Source organism: Capsicum annuum, chromosome 4 (genome assembly GCF_002878395.1).
Source record: "Capsicum annuum cultivar UCD-10X-F1 chromosome 4, UCD10Xv1.1, whole genome shotgun sequence".
NCBI classification, from domain to species: Eukaryota; Viridiplantae; Streptophyta; class Magnoliopsida; order Solanales; family Solanaceae; genus Capsicum; species Capsicum annuum.
In genome coordinates this window covers 24329071-24353725 of record NC_061114.1, presented here as the reverse complement: position 1 = coordinate 24353725, position 24655 = coordinate 24329071, and the positions used below count along the sequence as shown (strand labels likewise).

Below are 24655 nucleotides of genomic sequence, written 5' to 3'. Positions count from 1 at the left end.
CTCTCATTGTATTTATATCTTATATCGAATAAAGTCAGTTGCATACAGTTGATACATTGGCTACATATGATGTGGGAAGTTTCATAAATAGCATAGTTATGTTCATAATTAGGACTTTCATAACAACTATTTCATAATTACGAATAATAGCAAGTTGTATTTTGTATTTTAGATAAAGTTTGCTATATGAATATATATACAAATGAAATAGCAGTTCCTTTTTTAACCCAAATCAGTTGAGTTAAATAAAAAACACAACTTTAATATAATGTTGGACAGTCTAGTGTTCAAGAAAATCTCTTAAACAAAACTGTATTGGAAGATGCTATACAGCTACTAAATACTTCTCAATACTAACAAAAACTAGAGGAAGTAGAGATATTTTACACTTCACATGATGCAATCCTGTATATGTTTATTTACAAGAAATCAGCACAACAGAGTCTTTGAGCATCTATTCTTACTTTTAGCAGCAGAGCCTTGTTTCGAGAATAACTTCCGGAGTAATCCTGGTGCCTTTGAACTAGATTTCTGCTGCATATAGTCAATGGTAGAGCCGTTCAAGATGTCAACATCTGCACCTGAAGATTCTCCATCATTACTAAACAGGCTCAGTAACTTGAAAGCCAATGCCTTCCCTTTGCTATTTCCATTGGAACATATAGTGTCGAGATCAGAAAACACCCGTTCATTCGTATCGATGACTAACTGACAGTACTGAACGCATTGAGAGCACAAAGAGAGAAGAAGAGCCACTGCATGCTCCTGATCCTCCAGACTTTCACTGTTGAGTAGTTTCACTATTGAAGGAATGCATCCATCGGTCTCAGCCATGGAAGATGCAGCATCTTCAGTGATGCACAGATTTTTCAAAATAATAAGAGTATCTCTTGCTAGAGCTGTATCTTCTAGAAAAGGGATCAACTTGGGAATGATTTCTTTAGGTGTAATCAAGGAAACAATTCTGCTGTTCACGGACAAGTTACGTAATATTTTGATGGCTCGTTGCTGCAATTCTCTGTTCTCGTCATCAAGCATATCTAGAATGGGAGTCAGAGCACCTGAGGCAGCGATTTTTTGTTGACAATATTGGTGGCTGGACAACACCTTCAATACAGAAAGGGCTTCTTTGGAAACCTCCGTTCCAATAAATGATACCAAAAGTGCAAAAGTATCGTCATTCAAATATGGCAAACTGTTCCTAATACAAAGAACTCATGTAGGAATAGTGTGAGGAAAAAAACACAAGACTAAAAGAGCAAGAGAACCCATAAAGCAAATGAAACCACGGACAACTTGAGCTTGCATCATTAAACGTTAAGCAGGACTGTGTTTTTTTTTTTTTTTTCTGAAGCACCTTAAGCTGGAACAAATTCATTCCCACAGTCTATTAAGGCTTACCTTAAAAAGGGTAGTCAGAACTTGGAAACAATTTCACAAAAATTAATAACTCAACCATACACACACACGGGGGAGCAGAGAGGATACCTGCATTTCTGCAAAACCATTGACAATGATAGACATCCCAGTATTTGGGCATTTAGATCATTTAAATCATGTGCATCTTTCAGAAATCTAATCATTGCTGGAACAAAATCCTCGGATGACATCCAACTGCAAGATTGATCGTTATGTTTGAAAAGGTTACTAATTTTTCCGACCAAGATGCACTGTGACCCCCAAGAAAGTGAACTGAGCCTGGTCAACGGATTCAGGTCCATATCTTGAATGCCTATACCAGATTGAACTTTGTGAATACTGTCACTGGTTTCCTCTAAGATTGCATCAAAGTTGTTTAGTGTCTTAGCATAGGACACAGGACCAGCATCTGAAGATCCAAGAGATGAATTGCTGAAGTCTATAGGAAGAGGTAGATTATTGATTGAGCTGCTCAAGCTAGCGATCGAATTAGAACGAGATTCCAATAGGTGAGCTCCTGCAGCCTCCATGTAGGGGTTGGTAACGGTGACTCCATGTGTTACACCCCACCTTGATATTAGGTCCTTCATTGTGTGATTCGGGATCAAAGATAAGTTCGCCAATTTCCTTCTAGTTGTTGGACATGTATCATTACCTTCAGCAAACCATTTCTGAATCCAAAATCTTTCATAAGTTTGTCCAGATGCAATTACAACAGGATCATACATCAATCTCAAAGACAAAGGACATTTAAACTCATCTGGTGGTAGAGAGCTCCTCAGAACGTCCACTTCAGCATCATCAAGTCGATATCTCAAACGAGAGTCTTCCTGCTGAAGAGAATCATTCTCTGTTTGCTCTGTCACAATTGATTTTTCAAGCTTATTAAGGAGCTTCAGAAATAACAATAAAATCCTCCTTTTTGTCTCACCCTCACCAACTCTACCTAGCAGCTTTTTTATGGATCTTTTCTCCATTAAAAGAGATTTTAGAGTTGTGATATGAAGCTTGCACATAGCAACTTGAATTGCCTCAAAGGCATGTTCTTCAGCTGAATCTGTACTACTTGCATAACAATGAAGTAATTCCTTTATAACCTTCCCTGCCTCCTCTTCAGATGGGTCCAAGCTGAATATTGCACCCCTCAGTTCGGCAATCAGTTGTGAAATCTGAAGCCAGTATTTTTTTCATTCAAGTGAATTGCCACAGGACACCAAGCAAATAGAGAAGGAAAAAAAAAAAAAAAGGAATAAACCATGCAGAGAGAAGATGAAACATAATGAGCAGTTAAATTCGCAGCACTGACTTTGTCATTTAGTTAAAAAATCTACTAACTAGCATGCACCACAGGCTTGGATATACCCTTATAACTGAAACACATCAAGAACTATGCAATCAAGACCACTGGAATAGAAAATATGCACAGATGAATCTCTCAAACAAATGTTTCCTGACTGACCTCTGCAGCTAACAATACTGGAACCATATTTTGCACCTGGAATAAGCTTTGCTCAAGCAAGTTTCTTGATTTCTCACATCGTGAAAGTATAGAATCTCCAGTTAATGCCTGGAAACACGATACAGATTGTTGTTCAGTGAATGAAGACAACTATCATCATAGTACATTCATAGTGTTTAGAAGTACTATATTGGTATCATACATACACATAATTGCATAAACCGAAGAACTATATTAGAAGTAGGAATGACAGTGCTATGAACGTGCCTCTATCATCCCAAATATATCTCCAATTAATGGGGAGATAAATCTAACAGAAACACTTAAAAAAACTTGGTTGGCTTAGCTTGTTCCAGAATGCATACCAAGTACAGCTTACTAGATTCACTGCAGTGCTGACGCAGTTTGTTGGCTTTGTCAATTTCAATGTTCAACCGGCAAAGTGCCTCTCTTCCAGAAGAACATCCCGGACGAGCTGCTTCAATTTCAGGAAGTAATACTGAAACTCTAGTTACAAACTGAAATAACTCCATGCACATTTGATGATGCACCTGTCATCATCACAACCAACAGGAGATATTGAGTTATATAGAAAAGGGAAATATAAGTTTAAAGCTTAAAGCAAACGGTACCATGGTACAGGAGAAATGACAAGGAAATATCCAGGAATTGATAGATACATCATTGCATTTAGAAAACTCACAATATTTCAACGACAAAAATCCCAACCAGTAGAATTTTCCAAAGAAGCAAGAACCTTTTAATTTTAATAACTTTACAGTTCCCCTCATGGAATTCTAACTAGGACTAATTCTTTTTGACAACCGTGGTATCCGGGTCAGCTTGAGCGCGCCTCAACTAGTTCCACAGGGCACCTGTTACCTCCACCAGCACAGCTGTCAAGTAACTCTATCCATACCTTGGCCAAGGCTTGAACAAATGGAAAGAAATCTCCTAGAATTTTGCTTTTGTGAATTGAACCTGAGATCTCATGGTTCTCAATCCACTTCATTGACCACTAGGCCACACCCTTTGGTGCCTTTATTTTTTAATATTAGGTAACTCTGTCTGCCAAGACTAGGATAGATGGGAAGAATCAACCTAGTGTCTTTTGTCTTTGCTGGGATTTGAACCCGAGACCTTGGGTTCTCAACCCACTTAATTGACCACTTGGCCACACTCTTGGGTGCACCCTTTTGGTGCTATTTTAACTAGGACTATTGAAATCTCCAATTACTGTAAAAATCCCTCTTCTATGTATCTAATAACTTGTACTAAGACAAGCCAACTTTAGAGTAAGACTTCTCATTACACTAAAAATCTAGGAGCAAAATTTTCTTAATTTCTCACCCCTGGGGAATGCAAATAAGGAACTACAACACAGTGAGAAAGAGAGAAGCTTAGAATAATGTACCTTAATAGCATGATAATACAGCGGTGTCTCACTTACTTCAGCGGCATCCATCCACATGATAATTTCTGGCAAAAAGGGCAGAAAACTAAGTGTCCAATTTAACACACTACTAGTTTTTTTTTCTTTTGATCAGTTAACATAGTAGAACTACATATTATCAAGAGAAAATAGAAATACAAAGGCCAGGGGGCAGGGGATCATGAAACCAGAAGGCCAAATGATTTCAGTTCCCAATGAAAAACAAAAGTTTAGGCTTACTATGATTCTTTATCAGGATAAAGACATAGGTTCAATATTAAAACACATGCTGATGTAGCCTTGAATTTAAAATGATAGACAAATTTCTGGCAACAAAATTCTTCAACTTATTTTTTTTTTTCAAATACTCCTCAAATTAATCTAGAAAGAGAGGGAAAATATAAGCAATCAGAACTGTTCATTTCTCAATACATAACCAAATCTCTTCCATTACAAGTTTACAATAGATAACCAAATCTCTTCCATTACAAGTTTACAACCTCTCCAGAGGATATTGTAAACAAAGATTACAACAACTGACCATTAAATTTTAGAATTTTAAAAAAGTGATAATTTTCCATAGTTACCAAGAACTAAACTGACAAAAAATTTCAAGAATTCTTACCTAGAGGAGAAAAATACAGAACCCCTTCTCTGCTTAAGATGAGAAACAAACTTAACACAGTTTCAGCAGTTTATTTTTTGATAAACGTGGTGTCGGACCAGCTTTCGCACACCCTGACTAATTACTTGTTACCTTCCATCAGCTACAACATGTACGAGGTAGCTATATCCACCGTTTCAGCAGTATATTCAGTACTGCAGAACTTCAAAACTGACGCAAAATTCACATTTCAGAACTCATAAATTTCCAGAAAATTTTCAAAACTTGGGGTTCAAAAGAGAGTTTTGTTTTCTTTAGAAAAATGCAATTTTTTGTACTCACAGTTCAAATATTATAGAAGTCATTTCATAATTCAGTTGGTGGGGCAAGAACAAGAAACCCCACAATCGGGAAACGCATTTAGGCCCCGTTTCTTCACGAAAATAATTTTTTTTACTGTTAGAATTAAAATTAAAGTTGGAGTTCACATTATGTTTGAATATAAATATAAATATAAATTAAAATTATTTTTAAAATTTTATGAAAGAAATATTATAAAAGTAATTTTTTTCAAAAATAATTTTTATGACCAAATACTATTATTTTTATTAAAATAAAATAATTTTTTTTATAGAAATTCTCATGTCAAAACCTACTTTATCGAAACCCCACAAGCAAGAAACTCATTTTTATTTGCATTTTGCTAACAACTCTATTTTAATTTGTTTGTTCATTTTTTTTTAATTTGTTTAAAACAGGATATTTCTTTCTTTTTTTTTAGCTAACACTTTAATTTCAATTTTTAAAGTATAAGATTACTTTTTCTGTATTTTATTGGAGTAAAAACAACGAAAAGAATTGCTTAAAGGAAAAAGGATATTTTATAGCACTTTTCAAAATAAATAGGTTAAGTTTGATATATTTTTAAAAAGTGATCAGTCGGGTATACTATTTTCACTTTATAATCATTTCTTAATTTGGATCATTTTATTCCATGTAGTTTAGATATAATCCATATATAATATTGATACAGTCCATATACAATGCTGATACAATTTTTAACTTGAATCATTCAGCTCTTTTAAAAATATTTTAATTTTTTTGTTATAATTTTTTAACTGAAAAAATATTCTATTTTTTTATTATTTAGAATAATAATTAAATATAATTATATAAAAAAGATATAATTGTTATATAGAATATGTATCTATATAAGATATATGTATCAAATATGTATATGTGTAAATATATATATATATAAAATATATAGAAAATGTATAAAAATTATATAATTATTGTATAAAATGTGTAAAAAAATATATAATTATTGTATAAATTATGTATCAAAATTGTATAATTTTCGTATGATATATTTATATGTACTCCCTCCGTTTTAAAAAGAATGAGCTACTTTAACTTGATACAAAGTTTAAAAAAAAGAAGATAACTTTTGAATCTTGTGACCTTAAATTAAAGTTGTGTCAAATGTATCAAAATATCCTTTAATCTTGTGGTACTAAACATATCATGTGGAAAGTTAAAATTAAAATATTGTTAAAAAAAGAAAAGGGATCATTCTTTTTAAAACAAATTAAAAAGGAAAGTAGCTCATTTTTTTTAAATGGGCTAGTATAAGATATGTATAGACACAGTATAGAAGTTGTATAGAAACAGTATAAAACAAGTCAACAAATTGAAATGGCTAGAAAGTGAAATTTAAATCTCATGATCATTTTTGTGGAAATAGTTTAATTTGAAGTGTCGTTTCTGTCCTTTTTCCCTTTAATTAAATACCCACTATTTATAATCATGATAAATAGTGATGTGATAAGCTATTTTTTTTTATATATATGGTTGAATAATTTATCTCATGATAACTTATTTTCAACTAAATAAACTCTAAGATTAAAAGATATTTTGATATATTGGAGATTTTTTAAAATTTTTAACTTACATATCAAGTCATAATAAAATAAATTAAAAAGAAGAGATTACAACACACATTCCTTCAAAGAGTACAAACTAAAAGACTAGTAGAAAATGCCAAAATCACACAGAAAAAGAGATGTTACGTCAAAGAGGTAAAGGCAGTAACTTTAAGGTCATCGGAGACTCGAGAGAAAGAAGCCAAACAATAGAGACTACCATAAGAAAATGTATGTAATAAATATGAAAGGAACAAAAAGCAGCAGACTCTCTTGAATGCTCGTGTTGTAGAGGGAACCAACGGACCCTACAAAAATTGCAATCTCCTTGGGTATTGTTTTCTTTTTTCTTATTTAGTGTCCCATATTATATTATAGTGAGATAATTTCAATCGTACACTGCAAGATTCATTCTAAAAAAAAAAAAAAAAAATTTCAATGAAATTTTATCTATATTTAGAGCTCGAATATGAGACTGCTGATTAAGGGTGAATTATTGAATATTGGTATTGTTATGTATTGATAGCTTTTGTTGTTGTGAGTGTTTCTTTTTGCAAAACTTTTGGAAACAGTCTCTAACTTCTCAAGGTAGTGGTAATGTCTATTTATACTCTATTATTCTCTAGACAAGCAGAAGTTCACCAGATATGTTATTAGGATTGTTATGTAAGTTCACTGGGTATATTATTGTACCTGTTATGTAATCATATAAAGTTTAAAATTTATATTATAGCCTGTTTGGTCAAGTTTTTTTTTCTTAAAAGTACTTATTTAAAAAATTAAGGTGTTTGACCAAGTTTTTGAGAGAAAATAAGTGTTTTTGGAGAGTAGCAGAAATAGTTTTTAATAAGCTAAAAAATATATTTTTGAGAAATACATTAAAAACACTTTTAAAAGCTTAATCAAACACTAATTGCTGCTCAATAATGCTTGTTTAAATTTATTGGACAAAAACAAACAATTTCTTACCAGAAGTATTTAAAAAAAAAACACTTTAAAAAAAGACATTTCTTAAAATAAGCAAATTTATAAACTTAACAAATAGGCTATTAGTAACACTTAATATTAGAAGTAAAATATTTTCTACCAATTCAATAAGGAGTAATAATTTTGAAATTTGTTATTTTAGGATAAAACAATCAAATGATAAAACTCCTTCTTCAAAAGGAAGAAGGCATTTTTAAGAAGGTCTAGGTTAAAATTGAAAACATTTATTCAGATAATTTATACGTATATTATAAAATATACATTTCAAATATCTCATTTTCTTGAATTTAATATACTAAATATCCCCAGGCTTGTTTAAATTTATTGAACAAAAACAAACAATTTCTTACAAAAGTATTTTTTTCAAAAAACACTTTTAAAAAAGACATTTCTTAAAATAAGCAAATTATAAACTTAACAAATAGGCTATAAGTATCACTTAATATTAGAAGTAAAGTATTTTCTACCAATTCAATAAGGAAAAATAATTTTGAAATTTGTTAATGATAAAAATCGTCCATCAAAAGGCTTTTTAGAAGGTCTAGGTTAAAATTGAAAACATACATTTATTCAAATAATTTATACGTATATTATAAAATATACATTTCAAATATCTCATTTTTTTTAATTCAATATACTAAATATCCATTAAATAAGTACGTTAGATTAAAGAATACTTTGTCCTTTGTCTTGAGCCGGGGGTCTATTAAAAATGACCTCTTTACTTCTTCGGAGATAGTGATATGGACTGCGTACATTTTATCCTTCATAGACCCAACTATGTGAGAATGCATCGAATCGAATTTATTGTTGTTGTTGTTTGATTAAAGAATATATTCGAGTTATAGCATATTTGGTCAACCATATTTTTTCCTTAAAATACCTTTTTTTTTTTAAAAAACAAAAAGTGCTTATTTTAAAAAAATAAAGATTTTGCTACTTATGAAAGAAAATAAGTGATTTTGGGTTAGAACAACAGTTTTCCACTAGCTTAAAAAAATAGTTTTTCTCTGAAAGCACTTTTGAGAAAATACTCCCTCCGTCCCACATTTTTTAATTTGATTTTTTATTTTACTTGTCTTTTTTAATTAATTAAGAAGAGACAAATTTTTTTTCCATGTTTTACCCTTTGCATTAATTAATTTTTTTCAAATTAAAATGTAAACATCATTTAATAGGGATGTTATGATAAACTAGGCATTTTATGAATTATTTTTCTTAATCAATATGTCATCTTAATTTGGAACGGATAATTTGGGAGGGAGAGAGTATATACTTGAAAACAGTTTTAAAATTTTGGTTAAATATTAATTGTCGCTCAAAAGTGTTTTCTAAATTTATTGATCAAACACTAATTATTTTTCATCAAAAATACCTTTTTTGAAAAATACTTCTTAAAATAAGCTGATTATAAAAATTTAGCTAAATAGACTATTAGTTAGTTCTACCGTGTTGCTCACTTTTTGCCCATATTAAGTACCACTGAGTAGGGCAGATTAACAAGGAGCTACTTCTACTAAACTAGTATCAAGGATTACTTGTAATAAGTTAGCTTGTTTTAATAACCGATAGTGCATTATCGAGTGCTCGAAACACTACTATTAACTCTATGTCTGCAACTATATAATGCTTATAAGAAAATCCCGTTAACCAAAAAAAAGGCAAGAAATTCTCAAATACCATTCGAAAAGAAGAAATTGAACCACTTTTTTCCGGGAAAACATGTCATTGGACATGAACTATATGAAATTTAACAAATATAGTCGAGTTGGTTAGTTCTACGGTAAAAGAAAAATCTCAAGAAATAAGTTAGAGTCGTATAAGAAAAAAAAAAAATTCTCAAACACAATTTTAAAGAAAGGTATTAAACTATCTATTTTGGTAAGAGAGAACAGACTATTGGACATGAATTATGTGAATTTTGAAAAAAAGTAGTACTAGAAATAAAGTTAAAAAAAGGTATGATATTTAAAAGATATAATTCTATTTAGACATGTTGCTGGACAATAAAATTTTTGAAGTCGTAAAATAAATAATCGAGACAAGAAAAATATTACAACAATTAATTTATTGATTTCGATAAGTGTTACAATCTCTATGAATCCTCTAATTTGCCTTTTCAAATATTAGTTCAAGGGATAAAGCTTAATCTTGAATTTGAACTTGGTTTGCGGACTTGAGGGACTTGATCTTGACTTGTGCTTGAATTCAAGGGCTTTTGAGTTTGTTCTTGAATATTGTGGTTTTGATCTTGAATCTTGATGAACTTGATTTGAATGCTTAAGCTTTTTTAGAGAAATTGCCGCGTTTGATCCACGAGCTTTCTCTTGCTACTTGTTAGAGTTTTGGGGGGTCCTTTTTCTGAATTATGAGACCCCTATTTATAGTTGTAGGAAAGGAAGAGTCATGATGAATATGGATTTTCTTTGACCAATCAGATTTAAGTGATGTGACGCCTTTTATGGGCTTTTATTTCATGGGTCTGCTGCATCAGTTTGACATGTGGCACGGTCCTATTGGCTCCTTCACTTGATTTGACATGCCACGTCATTTGACACGTGGTGCTTATTTGAGCCTCTAGAATATGACAATATTTTGAACTTAGTAAAGTGGGCTCATCATTTGTAGCCCAAATTAATGGACTAACCCAATAAATATTGGGCCTTATTTGAATCCATACCTATTTGGACTTAAATAATTAATTCAATTATATTAATCCACAATATTTATTTGGGACTAATATATTTTGAATTTAATATAATCCGAATTTTGTACGGATTTAAATTTAATAAAATTGCATCGCTCACAAATGTCCCCTACTTCAAGACTTGTCGAGACATTTAATATTATAGAGACTAGCTTTGAAGTATGATTATTTAAACATGTTTCCTTCGTGCTTCAACGATTTTCCATATATAAGAACACATCAATCAAAAACTTTAAAGCCGAACCATATTGACATTATCTCTCAAAGCTCTCTTATTTTTTTTTTCACGAATCTCTATACTTAAGACCCATTGATGAGGCATGATATTCAATTTCAAACAGTTTTGGAAGACTTTTTCATTGCCTTACTTAACTAGGAATAAAACTCTTCCGATTTAAACTTAGATTGGAGAAGGAAACAACATTCAATTTGACTTTGTATGGGAGAAGGAAATAACCTCCAATTTGAATTTGTATAAAAGAAAGAAATCAACCTCCAATTTGAATTTGTATGGGAAAAGGAAACAATCTCCAATTTGAATTTGGAGATGGAAGCCATCCCAATCTGAATTTATATTGGAGAAAGAAACAATCTCCAATTTGAATTTGGAGATGAAAGTTATTTCAATCTGAATTTATATTGGAGAAGAAAACATTCATCCTACAACTCTATAAAAGGAGGTAGTTTTCCCACTTTTTCAATATCAATTTTGGGGTTTTCAAGTAATCAACAATATTGAGGTAATTTCTTTCCCTCCTACTTTTATCTTATTTTCGTCACTTTTTTTTCAGCACAACATGTTAGTGGTAGAAAATTCATATCTAATTGTAGAAATATTAAAATTATGAACTGTTTGATATTACAGAAATCAGACTTCAAGATCTATAACATATCAAAAATTTAGATTTAAATTTCTTCAATATAATTCTCGATAATTTTTTGAAGTTAGACCTGAATTTTATCATGCTGAGAATTTCAGATCTGCGCGTCTTTACTAAAACTTTCATATCTTGAAGTAGGAAGGATGAAATCACAAGCCGCTTGATTCTTGTGAAACTAAAAACAAATATCTATAACATATCCAAAGTCCATAATTTAATACAATCAAGATATTTTCAGGTGTTATTCCGAAATCAACATTGAGTTTTGATGCATCAACAATTTCAGATTTACGTGACATCACCCAAAAACTTATATCTCAATGTGAGAGTACCAAAATTATGATCTGCTTGATTCTATAGATGCCGAAACATGCATGTATAACATATCCAAAATTTGTATTTTAACACTTTTTTTATTGTTCTAGATGATTTTTTGAAACCGATCTTATATACTGTCCGACAGAGGATTTCAGATTGCCTCACCAAATAATTTATTTCTTGATGTGGGACCATCACCACCAAAGGGCGTTTTAATCACCTCAAACTAGATTTTGAGGGCTTTATTCTCATCAAGGCATCTTGTCTCAATCCAAGTTGGTGATATACAACTTTTAAGATCACAACGCTTTGATAGGTAACATCCTTTCTATTTGTGTTTTTGCTTTCTTTCTTGTTTTTTTTTTGTTTTGTTTTCGAAGAATTGAAACAGATAGCAATATGCAATAATTGGCTTAGGGTGCGAGAGTTTAAATTCACCTCCGTCACTTTAAGTCCGACCAATTTTACTTGAAGATGGTGGACATCGGCTTAAGGTGCGAAAGTTTAACTTCGCCTCCGTCACTTTAAGTCCGATTAATTTTACTTGAAGACGGTGGACATCGGATTAAGCTACAAAATTTTAACTTCACCTCCGTCACCTTAAGTCCGATCAATTTTACTTGAAGACGGTGGACATCGGCTTAAGGTGCGAGAGTTTAAGTTCGCCTCCGTCACCTTAAGTTCGACCAATTTTACTTGAAGATGGTGCAGTGATTTTTTTTAAGTATGGACCCTTTTCAATGTTCAGCTTAAGGTGCAAAGGGACAAATCTTGTCCACCTTAAGACATGAAAATTTTGATATCCTTTTAAGGATAAATCTGAGAGAGGCCAGCTTAAGGTGCAAAGGAACAAATTTTGTCCACCTTAAGGCATGAAAATTTTAAGATCCTTTTAAGTATAAACCTGCTAGAGGCTAGCTTAAGGTGCAAAGGGACAAATTTTGTCCACCTTAAGGCATGGGAATTTCGATATCATTTAAAGATAAACCTGTTAGAGGCCAGCTTAAGGTGCAAAGGGACAAATTTTGTTCACCTTAAGGCATGAAAATTTTGAGATCCTTTTAAGGATAAAACTGTTAGAGGCCAGCTTAAGGAGCAAAGGAACAAATTTTATCCACCTTAAGGCATGAAAATTTCGATATCCTTTAAGGATAAACCCGTGAGAGGCCAACTTAAGGTGCAAAGGGACAAATTTTGTCCACCTTAAGGCATGGAAATTTTGAGATCCTTTTAAGAATAAACCCATTAGAGGCCAGCTTAAGGTGCAAAGGGACAAATTTTGTCCACCTTAAGGCATGGAAATTTCGATATGCTTTAAGGATAAACTCGTGAGAGGCTAGCTTAAGGTGCAAAGGGACAAATTTTGTTCACCTTAAGGCATGAAAATTTTGATATCCTTTAAGGATAAACCCGTGAGAGGCTAACTTAAGGTGCAAAGGGACAAATTTTGTCCACCTTAAGTCATGGAAATTTTGAAATCTTTTTAAGGATAAACCCGTTAGAGGCCAGCTTAAGGTGCAAAGGGACAAATTTTGTCTATCTTAAGGTATGGAAATTTTGATATCCTTTAAGGATAAACTCGTGAGAGGCTATCTTAAGGTGCAAAGGGATAAATTTTATCCACCTTAAGGCATGAAAATTTTGATATCCTTTTAAGGATAAACCCGGTAGAGGCCAGCTTAAGGTGCAAATCTTGTCCACCTTAAGGCATGAAAATTTTGATATCCTTTTAAGAATAAGCTAGCAAGAGGTTAGCTTAAGGTGCAAAGGGATAAATCTTGTCCACCTTAAGGCATGAAAATTTCAATATCCTTTAAGGATAAACTCGTTAGAGGCTCACTTAAGGTGCAAATGAACAAATCTTATCCACCTTAAGGCATGAAAATTTTGAGATCCTTCTAGCTGTAGGCTTGGAGAACTTTGGCATTCCAAATCCCATTGAAGGAACTCTCTTTCTTTTCGATGGGTTGCCTCCATTGAGTCACCGATATTTAGAGTAAGTCCAAAATTTAATTAGAATAGTTTTATACTTGGTATCCATATGGTAGATACTTGCAGGAACATATTTTTTTTTACACTCATGCAACTGAACTTAGAATGAAATTCCAAGCCCCTACATACCTCAGTAAGAGGATCAAGTCACAACGTAGTTCTGGGTGAGCTTTTTTTGCGTCCTAACTTTTTCCTAGGCTACCTATTTTGAGGTTTTCAACCTAGCGAACTTCTTTATTTCTTTCTTTTTTAAGCCGTACACAGTTTATACTCTTGCGGGCCAGGAGTATTCATGCAATTTATACTCGTTCCTTAAGGAGTACACATGCAGTTTATACTCGTTTCTTAAATAATGTACATGCAGTTTATACTCATGCCTTAAGGGGTGTTATCTTCCTTTAGGGACAGTAATTCTTTAAGAACTTGGCATTGATGGGGTCAATCCTCATGCCATCTGTATCGATAAGCTTGTAAGCACCATTTGAATATGCCTCTTGTACGACATATGGTTTATCCCACTTTGAGGTGAATTTTCCCCCAGACTTATGAGAAGTGATAATGGGTCTCCTTACTGCAAGGACTTGGTCTCCAACTTGGAAGCACCTCAAGCCAACTCTTTTGTTGAAAGAATGAGATAGCCAGGCCTGATAGCATTCAAGATTTTGTTGAGCCTCCAGCCTCTTCTCATCAAGATCTTCTAACTCCATAAGATGCAACTTAGCATTTTCTTCATCGGTGGCCCTTCTTGAATAGCTAGTCTCAAAGAAGGTATTTGACGCTCAAGTGGCAGGACTGCTTTAACTCCAAAAGCAAGAGAGTATGGAGTTGCTTGTGTTGGTGTATGGTAAATTATCCTATACGCCCATAAAGCTTCTTCCATTCTCTCATGCCAGTCTCGTTTGGATTTGGAGACGACTTTCTTCAACAAGTTGCATAAAGTCCTATTGAATGCTTTGTCTAGACCATTGGTGGCAACATTGTTCATAGAAGACTTGCGTTGCTTGAAGCCAAAGAGATCACAAATCTTATTCATCAGTTTGTTATCAAATGGATTGCCATTGTCTGTTATTATATATTAAGGGATTCCAAAGCGGTAGACGATATTCACTCAGATGAAGTTTGTAATATTTTCTTTCCTTACTTCCTTAAGAGCAACAACTTCGGTCCACTTTGAGAAGTAATCTGTTGTGGCCAAGATGTATAAGTGTCCACCAGAATATTTTGGTAGCGGACCAACAACATCCATTCCCCAAGCATTGAACGGCCAAAAAGCTACAGTTGGGTGTAGTACTTCAGGAGGTTGATGAATGAAATTCACATGGAATTGACAAGCTTTGCATCTTCTAGTATAGTCCAAGCAATCTTTCACTATCGTTGTCCAATAGTATCCCATCCTTTTAATGTGAAAATAAAGCTTCGGTCCAGATTGATGCGATCCACACACTCCCGAGTGTGCTTCTTGAAAAGATTGAATTGCTTCTTTCTCATCAGACACCGTAAGAGTACTCCTTTAAATAATCTTTTGTACAGTGTGTCCTTATCATAAAGGAAGCGAGGTACATGACGACGAATGTCTTTCCTTCTCCTTGGGTCATCTGGAAGTATCCCATAACATAAGTAATCAATGATAAGTTATCGCCAATCTCTTTTTTCAGCTTCAGATATGGCAACAAGGTATTCAACTTTATTTTTTTCATTTTCAATTGCTGGCGATACTATCCATTCTTGGCAAATAGTGACTTGCGTCTGATTTTAAAGAGTTATGGTTGAGGCCAAAGCAGCTAGGGCATCAACTTGCTTATTTTCTTTCCTTGGCACATGCTGGAGGGTTACTTCTCCAAGCCACCCCATTAACTTCTATGCATAATTATGATATAGTCGTAGCTCAGGCTTTCTGACTTCATAGCTTGCCAAAAGGTGCTTGATCACCAATTGGGAGTCACCAAAGAATTGTAATTATAGTCGTTTGATGTCAACTGCCATCTCAAGTTCAAGTATTAAAGCTTGATATTCAGCAACATTATTAGAGCAACAGTTTGTAAGGGTAAAAGAGTGTAGGATGACCTCTTCTTGTGGAGTGACGAATACCACACCGGCACTAGCTCCGTATCGATGTGCGGCACCATCAAAGTACATATTCCATGAGGGTCTAGCTTTAATAACCATTGCATCTTCATTAGGAAGTTCATCGCTTAGTTCCCAGTCATCAGGTATTGGGTGATCTACCAAGAAGTCAGCCAATGCTTGTCCTTTTATAGCCTTTTGGGGGATGTACACGATTTTAAACTGCTGAAATTGGAGGTACCACCTTGCAAGTCGGTCACTGAGGATTGGTTTTGGCATCACAAACTTAATGGGATTTATCTTAGACACAAGACGAACAACATAAGCTTGAAAGTACTGTTTTATCTTTTGGATTGAGAAATTCAATGCCAAACATAACTTTTCAATCAGAGAATACTTCATCTGATTTGGCGTCATCATTCTGCTCAAATAGTAAAGAGAGTTTTCTTTGCCATCACTATTTTCTTGAGCCAGTAGTGCTCCAACTGACCTCTCTTGTACCGCGATGTAGAGTATCAATGGTTTCCCAGGTATGAGTGCCACAAGAACTGGTGGATTCATTAAGTATGATTCAATACTCTCAAAGGCATTGCTACAAGCTTGGTCCCATTCGAAAGGAGTGTTCTTTATGAGACGACTAAATGGTTGACATTTTTCGGCCAGGTTTGAGATGAACCTCCTTAAATATACTAGCCTTCCTTGAAGGCTTTTTAACTCATGAATATTTTGCGGCTCAGGCATCTTCAAAATTGCATCAACCTTGTCTTGGTCAATTTCAATTCCTGGGTGTCGCACAATTAAACCAAGAAACTTTCTAGAAGTAACTCCAAAGGAATACTTCAATGGGTTTATCCTTAGTTGATATCTTCGAAGTAACTCGAATACCATTCTTAGAAATTTTAAGTGGTCATCTCTCTTTCTTGACTTCACCACTAGACCATCCACGTAGCTTTCAATATTTTTATGGAGCAGGCCATAAAAAATGTTCTACATAGCCCTTTGATAAGTGGCACTAGCGTTCTTTAAACCAAAAGGCATCACCTTGTAGTAATAAATACCTTTGGACGTACGAAATGCAGTGAGTTCTTTATCCTTTAGCACCATACGGATTTGATTGTAGCCGGATAAACCATCTATGAAGGACATTACCTTATAACCAGTGGTGGAATCAATCATAAACTCTAGTATAGGGATTGGAAAGTCATCCTTAGGGAAAGCATTGTTGAGATCCTGAAAGTCGAGACAAACTCAAATTTTGCCATTCTTCTTCCGTACTGGAACAATACTTGAAATCCGTGTGGGATATTTGACTTCACGAATAAAGTTCACTTCAATTAGTTTGTTAACTTCATTTTTAATTAAAGGAACTAACTCCGGCGTAAAGCGTCTTTGGGCTTGCTTAATAAGACGGGCACTATTCTTGACCGCCAGCTGATGGACCGCTACTTTCAGATCTAATCCAGGAATTTCCTTATAACTCCAAGCGAAGAGATCCATATATTCCTTGAGTATATCCATATACGCGATTTATTCCTCCATCTCTAGAAAAATACTCAGGTAAGTTGGTCTTGGGTCTTCATCGGTTCCAAGATTAACTTCTTTTAAGGGACCTATTGTGGCCTTCACTCATTCTTCAAGTTAAGATGGAACATCTCCAGTATCTTCCTCGTCTTGAGGATCATCGTCGCTAATCGATATGTGGTGACAGCAGAAAGTATCTCTTATCTCTTCATCAATCTTTATTTGAGATGAGGCCTCATTCTCATTTTAGGCCATAATATGATATGAGGAGTCAACACTTTTTTCATCTTCCTCATGTTTCTTGGTATAAACCATAGTATGAGCCTTTGCTTTTAACACCTTGTTGTATGAAACTATCAGTTCCGTATGTCGCTGCATTCTAGAAGGAATCAAACTTTGGAAATCCTTCTGTATTTTGAGTGAAGAGTGCATCATCGTGCTTTGACGACTCCTCTTATGCTTGTTGCTTTTCTTCTTATTTAGAGGTCCCAACCTTTCAAATACAGAAGTTCTTGCAGTTGATCCTCCAAGTCAGTTAAATACAGGGGTTTTTTTATCAACAGCAGTGGATTCTTCTTCCACTGTGATGTAATTACTGACTGCCCTTCTTATAGAGATGCAAATTGGAGGTGGCTGCACGTATCCTAGGCCTTCATATGCCTGCCTGGTTGTATCCTCTGATGAAAGTTTGCCCAACCTTGATGTCTCATTAGGATTGTATCCAGCCTTTAGAAATAGCTTGTATGCATTTGGGTCAAAGCCTTCTTTTGTACGCTTCATAGGGAGTGTCATATCTTGTGGCAGATTTTGAGCCACAAACTCTTCAAGAAGTCTTGAGGATGGATTTATTGCATCAATCTTTCTGATAGGTAAAGTTAGCCCCTTTAACACATTTTCTTGGGAATCCGATGGGTGATCTTTCTCTTTCTTTACCTTCGGTACGTAGCAAAGAACGGGAGTTGCCTTCTGTTTCGTAGAAGCAATACTTTCTTTATTTAAAGTGGAGAGAGGCTTCTTGTTGGGGACATTTTTGACAGTCATCGCGACCTTCTTAGATGTAAAATTGTCACACTTGGTCTTGGTGACATCTTCAACACTTTTCTCATCCATAACATGATTGTTTAAGTAGAATTTTGCCTCGACAAAATGTTACTCAGCTTCAGTGAATGGCTTGTCATCGACCACTATCTTTCTTTCCCCTCCACCTTCGAGGTACTTCAAACATTAATAGTAAGAGGACGGGATAATTTTGTTCCTATGCACCTAAGGCCTACCAAGCAATATATTGTATAAAGTTTTGGTATCGATCACATGCTTCAATGGGTTTGATTGAAAATCATCCATACGAATCCCCAACTTGATATATCCCATGGCCCTCTGGCCCCCTTGTTTAAAGCCTTGGATCATTATAAGACTTTTGTTTAGTTCGCTAGTAGCGATGCTAAGTTCCTTCATCGTGCGGATAGGCAGGATATTGACTTCAGATCCCTCATCTATTAAGATTTTATTGATATTCTTTCCTAGAATTTGACCCACCATGTATAAGAGATGGTTATGTAGGGCCTCACCAAGTAGAAAATTATTATTTGTGAATGTGATTTTTGTATCACACACATGACCTCTTTGCCAAGAGTTTCAGCAAGCTTTTCAGAAGGTGAAGAAACTTCCATTGGTAGATTCTCACCCTTTTCCCCCTCTTTGGTGGTATTAAAACAAAACGTCTCAAGGTTGATTTGGGTAGTCTTTACATGAAACCAACTCGGTAAGAATTCCTCTAAAGTCACCGGACGCCGAGATTTTTAGGGGTGAAGCTGCGTCACCTTTATCTTCTTTGGGAATTCAACCAACTTCTGTTTTCTTGATTTCTTTACCATTCTCCTTATGGTTGGTTGCTTGGATGAATCTTTTTGCAGACCCATTTTCTTGTGTCTGCTCCTGGTCACTAGAGTCCAACCTTCATCATCACCTTCGTCAACTGAAGACCTGTCAGGCTCTAATATTTTTTTATTATGCTCTTCGACACATATTTGGACTGGATCAAGCGAGCCAAATGTGATGGAGATTTGATGAGAACTGGACGTCTCATCGTCGAAGAAGATCTTCTTCTCTTTTTCTAGTTGCTTGACTTTATCTTTAAAGACAAAGCACTTTTCTAGAGGGTGGCTTATGAGCCTATGATATTTGCAATAATTAGGGTCATTGGTCCTCCCAGCTTCATTGAGATACTTCATCACTGGGATTTCAATGAGCTTATGCTCAAGGAGTTCATCGAAAATCTCAACGACATCAGAATTGAGGAAAGGGATATTTTTTTCTTGCATCTCCTTCAAAGTTTTCTGATTTGGACGTGCTCCGGAAGTCGTCTTCACGCTTTGCTTCTTGCTAACCTTTGTGGTGACCTTCAAAAGAGACACATCAACATTCATGGACTCCTTGTTGTTATTTTTAGAGATAAACTTGTCCCATCTTTTGGGTTCCTACTTATTTTTTCCCCTTCGAGGGTCATGGATAGGCGCTAATCCCTTTCTAGCAGAAGATATGCTCAACTCCATATCGTGAGCACGAGTAGCTAGCTCTTTAAAGGATTTAGGCTTAATGCCTTGCAAGATGTAGAGAAGTACTCAGTGCATTCCTTGGACGCACATCTCTATTGTAGAAGTTTCGCTGATCCTATCTTTGCAGTTTAGGCTAGCATTTCTCCATCTATTGATGAAGTCAATGACTAGTTCATCCTTTCTTTGTCGAGTATTTGTCACTATGCTCACTGTACCCCTTGTACTATAAAAGCTATTTAGGAACTCATTCTCGAATTTCTCCCAACTATCGATGGAAGTAGGCTCAAGGTTCGTATACCAGCCAAAGGTATTTTCCTTTAGGGAACGAACAAACTGTTTGACAAAATAGTCACCGCAAGTTCCAACATTGTTACATGTCACAACAAAATGTGCGACATGCTGTTTTGGGTTCCCTTTGCCCTCAAATTGTTGAAATTTGAGGGGTTGATAGCCAGCAGGTATTTTGAGGCTATCTTTCCTTGCAGTGTAGGGCTTGGAATACGTAAGGAAAGACTTGGAGACAATATCAAAGATGGGTCCCTTAAATGAATTCCTTCAATTGCTCAATCGGGATCATCCCCTCAGAAGAAATCCGTACCTCCTTAGTCGGTGGTGTTTACTTCACAGGATGTTCTGTCTCGTGATCATCTGGAGTTTTTCCAGGTGCATGGCTAGACTCTTCGTCTATCAGGCCTTCCACCCTATCCACTATCTTATCAATTCGAGCATCTTAATTCTAAACATATTTGGTCAGGCTCTCAATTGCCTTTGTCAGATTCACAAGTTTCTCCTCCATAGACGAGGCATCAGTCACTATCGCTTGCATAATCACCAGAGATGTTGGAGAGTAGCATGGATTATCACACAAGTTGATCTTTGAGGTGCTCAACTTATGTGGTGTAGTCGGAGATGATGAGTTGCTTGAACGATCATCACTCTTTGCGCCAGAGTATTTGGAACCGGAATGCTCAAGTAGAGCAAGAGTCTTCTTAAGCGATTCTGCCACACTGCTTCCTCCTTCTGAAGCACTTGCATTGGACTTCATTCCTTTTGGGGTTAACGATCCAAAAACTGGAGTTGGCGCAGACGACACTAGATGTGTTTGTTGTCCTAGCAAGCCTGCCTTGCTCCTTATGACAACTCTTCAGCTTCTGAAAGTAACACCAAGGATGCTTTCTACTTCAACAGAGAACTTTGAATCAGCATCCTTGAAAGCAGTTGATTGAGAGTTGACCTTCTTAAAAGTCATTTCAGTGTTGTTGAACTTTGCAGTTGGCAAAGTTGAGATGAGAGGTAGAGATTGTCCCACTGGACGTGCCAGAATTTGTTGGACAATAAAATTTTCGAAGTCGAAAAATAAATAATCTAGACAAGAAAAATATTGCAACAATTAATTTATTAATTTCGATAAGTGTTACAATCTCTATGAATCCTCTGATTTGCCTTTTCAAATATAAATTCAAGGGCTTAAAGATTAATCTTGAATTTGAACTTGGTTTGCGGACTTGAGGGACTTGATCTTGACTTGTGCTTGAATTCAAGGGCTTTGGAATTTGTCTTTGAATATTGCGGTCTTGATCTTGAATCTTGATGAACTTGATTTGAATACTTGAGCTTTTTAGAGAAATTGCGGCGTTCGATCCACGAGTTTTCTCTTGCTACTTGTTAGAGATCTGGTGGGGGGATCCTTTTTCTGAATTATGAGGCCCCTATTTATAGTTGTAGGAAAGGAAGAGTCATTATGAATATGGGCTTCCTTTGACCAATCAGATTTAAGTGATGTGACGCCTTTTATGGACTTTTATTTCATGGGTCTGCTGCAGCAGTTTGACATGTGGCACGGTCCTATTGACTCCTTCACTTGACTTGACATGCCACGTCATTTGATATGTGACGCTTATTTGGGCCTCTAGAATATGACAATTTTTTGGGTTTAGTAAAGTGGGCTCATCATTTGTAGCCCAAATTAATGGGCTAACCCAATAAATATTGGACCTTATTTAAATCCATATCTATTTGGATTTAAATAATCAATTTAATTATATTAATCCGCAATATTTATTTGGGATTAATATATTTTGAATTTAATATAATTCAAATTTTGTACGAATTTAAATTTAATAAAATTACATCGCTTACACATGTATTTCACATGATAATATATTAAAAATTTATGAAGAAATCTTTTAGTAGCAATTTTCCAAATTGGAAAAATAATTTCCATTATAAATATATGTTTATGTCGAAAAAGAGGCCCTACCAAGGCAACAACAGCCAATAGGAAGTATTCATTTTGGATAGAAACAATAGGATTACCTTTACTATCGAGTCATTTTTCTATCCTGTCTTTTTCCTGTTCTTTCCTCTACTTTCTCATAATTTGGTGGTATTTGAACCATGTCATGTCAATTCGACTTCGTTCATTGGTTGGTTTTGGAATCCTTCTAGGTCAAAACAATGATGTAACGTTTTATTAAACCTTTTTTTTAATGTTCGATATTTATTCTAAAATCTCGATTAATTTGAATACGCTTTGTATAAGATTTATTTAAGAAAAAATGCTTTTAATTTATTTTTTTTTCATATTCAAATTTCAAACTCAAAAATTTTAATAAAAGATGAAAAATTTTATTTATTCTGCCACTGCCCTTGTTGAAATATTGATGTCATGTTTTTGTAAAAAATTTGGTCAAAGATGTTGATTTGATGTTACTGAAGAGCAAAACGAAACTAATTGTGAGAGAAAAGTATAACAATTCATTCCGCGAGTTTGGAATTAAAATATGCCATGAAACTTAAAAAAATATCAAAATATGTCATATTTTTAAAGTGGTGCCATAATATGCATTATTTTTAATGAAAATAAGCAAATGGAGTTAAGAGAGAGAGAGTTATGTAAGAAAAGTTACATAACTCTATTAAAAAGAGAGTTATACATTTCTTTTTACATAACTCACTTAAAAAGTGAGTTATGTAATAGAAGTTACACAACTCTGTTAAAAAAAGAATTATGCATTTTTCATTTTTTCGACATGACTTACTCAAAAAGTGAGTTATATAATAAAAGTTACATAACTTGCTTTTTTCCTCTACGTAAATATAATAAAAATTATATCATTCAATTTATAAAAACTTACATATTATGTGAACAATTAATTTATCTTTTAAAATTTTATTTTTTAGAAAGAAGGCTAACTATTACAAAATGGAGAGAGCAAAACTCACTAATTATGTGAGTTATTCAAATATAAAATAAATTTAAAAAATGAGTTATCCATTGAATATAGATCTTAAAAAATGTGTGATAAGTGCATAATTTTATTAGTGATATGAAATATGAATGTGGTGTAAAAAATATATGAGTTATGCAAAAAGTTGACATGTTCATAAAAAACGTTTGTCAGTCATAAAAAGTACCATTAGAAAAAAATGTAAACTTCACAAAAAATGAGTTATCCTTCTTATTTCTATAAAACTCTCTCTCTCTCTCTCTCTCACACACACACACACACACAAACACACACACACACACACACATATATATATATTATTCCCGTCACGCGGAGTTAAGCCCCTAAAATTGTGAGTATAAATGTGAGTATTAACTCATTTTTCTGTGAAATTTACGTTTTTTCTAATGGTACTTTTTATGACTCACTGGTCTCGGCCTCTTCATCTGTCTCTCTTTCATTTGTATATGTATAATCTGTAAATCTTACTAAGGTGTCTCCTTTCTTATTAGTATACATTAAATGATCTGTGGGTTTTAATATTTCTTTCTTACTGAAATTTTCTAAATTTCATTCTAATCCTGCATATTCTTTTGAATTTATCTTTAAATACTTCATTAATTTAACACCTTTATTTTCCATTATACTCACTACATCATCTATCTTTAAATTGAATTTTATACTACTATTGGTGGCAAGTTTTCTTATAAATCCTACACATATTAATAAATTATTTTCATTATTCAATTCTTCATAACCTATGTGGATCTGCCCCCGTCTATATTTACCTTTTTCATTTCCTCCTTCACTATTTTTATTCTCTTATTAAATATTCTGAATTCTACCATACAGCTAAATCTTCAACATTCTGTAAAATCTGTTGTTGTCTGTTTCCAAAAAGTTAAAATTTTACTCTTTAGTATCTTCTTCAAAATTTCAAACATTGCAACAAATTATTATATTGAAGCATCGCAACATTATTTTGATATCATTATATCAACTTATCAAATTTATCACAACACTATTTTGATATCATTATGTCAACTTCTCAATTTTTTGTGTCAGATTTTACTATTGTAACTATATATATATATTATATTTTTTTATTGAAGATTTATATTATTTATAGGGAAAAGACATCGTTTTCACCCCAAACTATACCCGAAAAGTCTAGGTCACACCTAAACTATACTAGTGGCCTATTACACGCCTAAACTATAAAAAAGTGATACTTTTTACCCCCTAGATCTGACGTAGAAAAAATATAATTATTTAAATTAAATATAGCGCGTCTGATAGAAAATTAACGCAAAAAAAAAATTAAAAATTTTCCTCCCCTACCTCCAAACCACCTTCTTCTTCATTACCCCCACCCCTAAACTCCAACCCCACTCCCAAACCATCTTCTTCTTCATCACCCCCACCCCCAAACTCCAACCCCCTCCCCCCAACCAACACATCTTCTTCATCACCCTTACCCCCCCAGATAACACAATTTCTTCACACCCCATCCTCCATTTTCATCGAAATAATATCAATTTCACAATGAACAAAATCAAAT

The 24655-nt window shown here is 34.1% G+C and overlaps 1 protein-coding gene across 2 annotated transcripts; it reads right to left on the bottom strand.

Moving 5' to 3' along the window:
* Positions 1–241: 241 nt before the first annotated feature.
* On the bottom strand, positions 242–5354 carry LOC107855916 (U-box domain-containing protein 5-like). Of its 2 annotated transcripts, none has more exons than XM_016700923.2 (6): positions 4936–5354; positions 4293–4357; positions 3244–3429; positions 2879–2986; positions 1489–2588; positions 242–1201 (listed from the first exon to the last, which is right to left on the bottom strand). In XM_016700923.2, the coding sequence occupies exons 2-6, from the start codon at positions 4347–4349 to the stop codon at positions 430–432; spliced, it is 2223 nt and encodes a 740-aa protein (XP_016556409.2). In that variant the 5' UTR covers positions 4350–4357; positions 4936–5354; the 3' UTR covers positions 242–429. The 2 variants fall into 2 exon arrangements, with proteins under 2 accessions (XP_016556409.2, XP_047267721.1); XM_047411765.1 differs by having other exon boundaries at positions 242–1195; positions 4936–5343.
* Positions 5355–24655: the final 19301 nt, after the last annotated feature.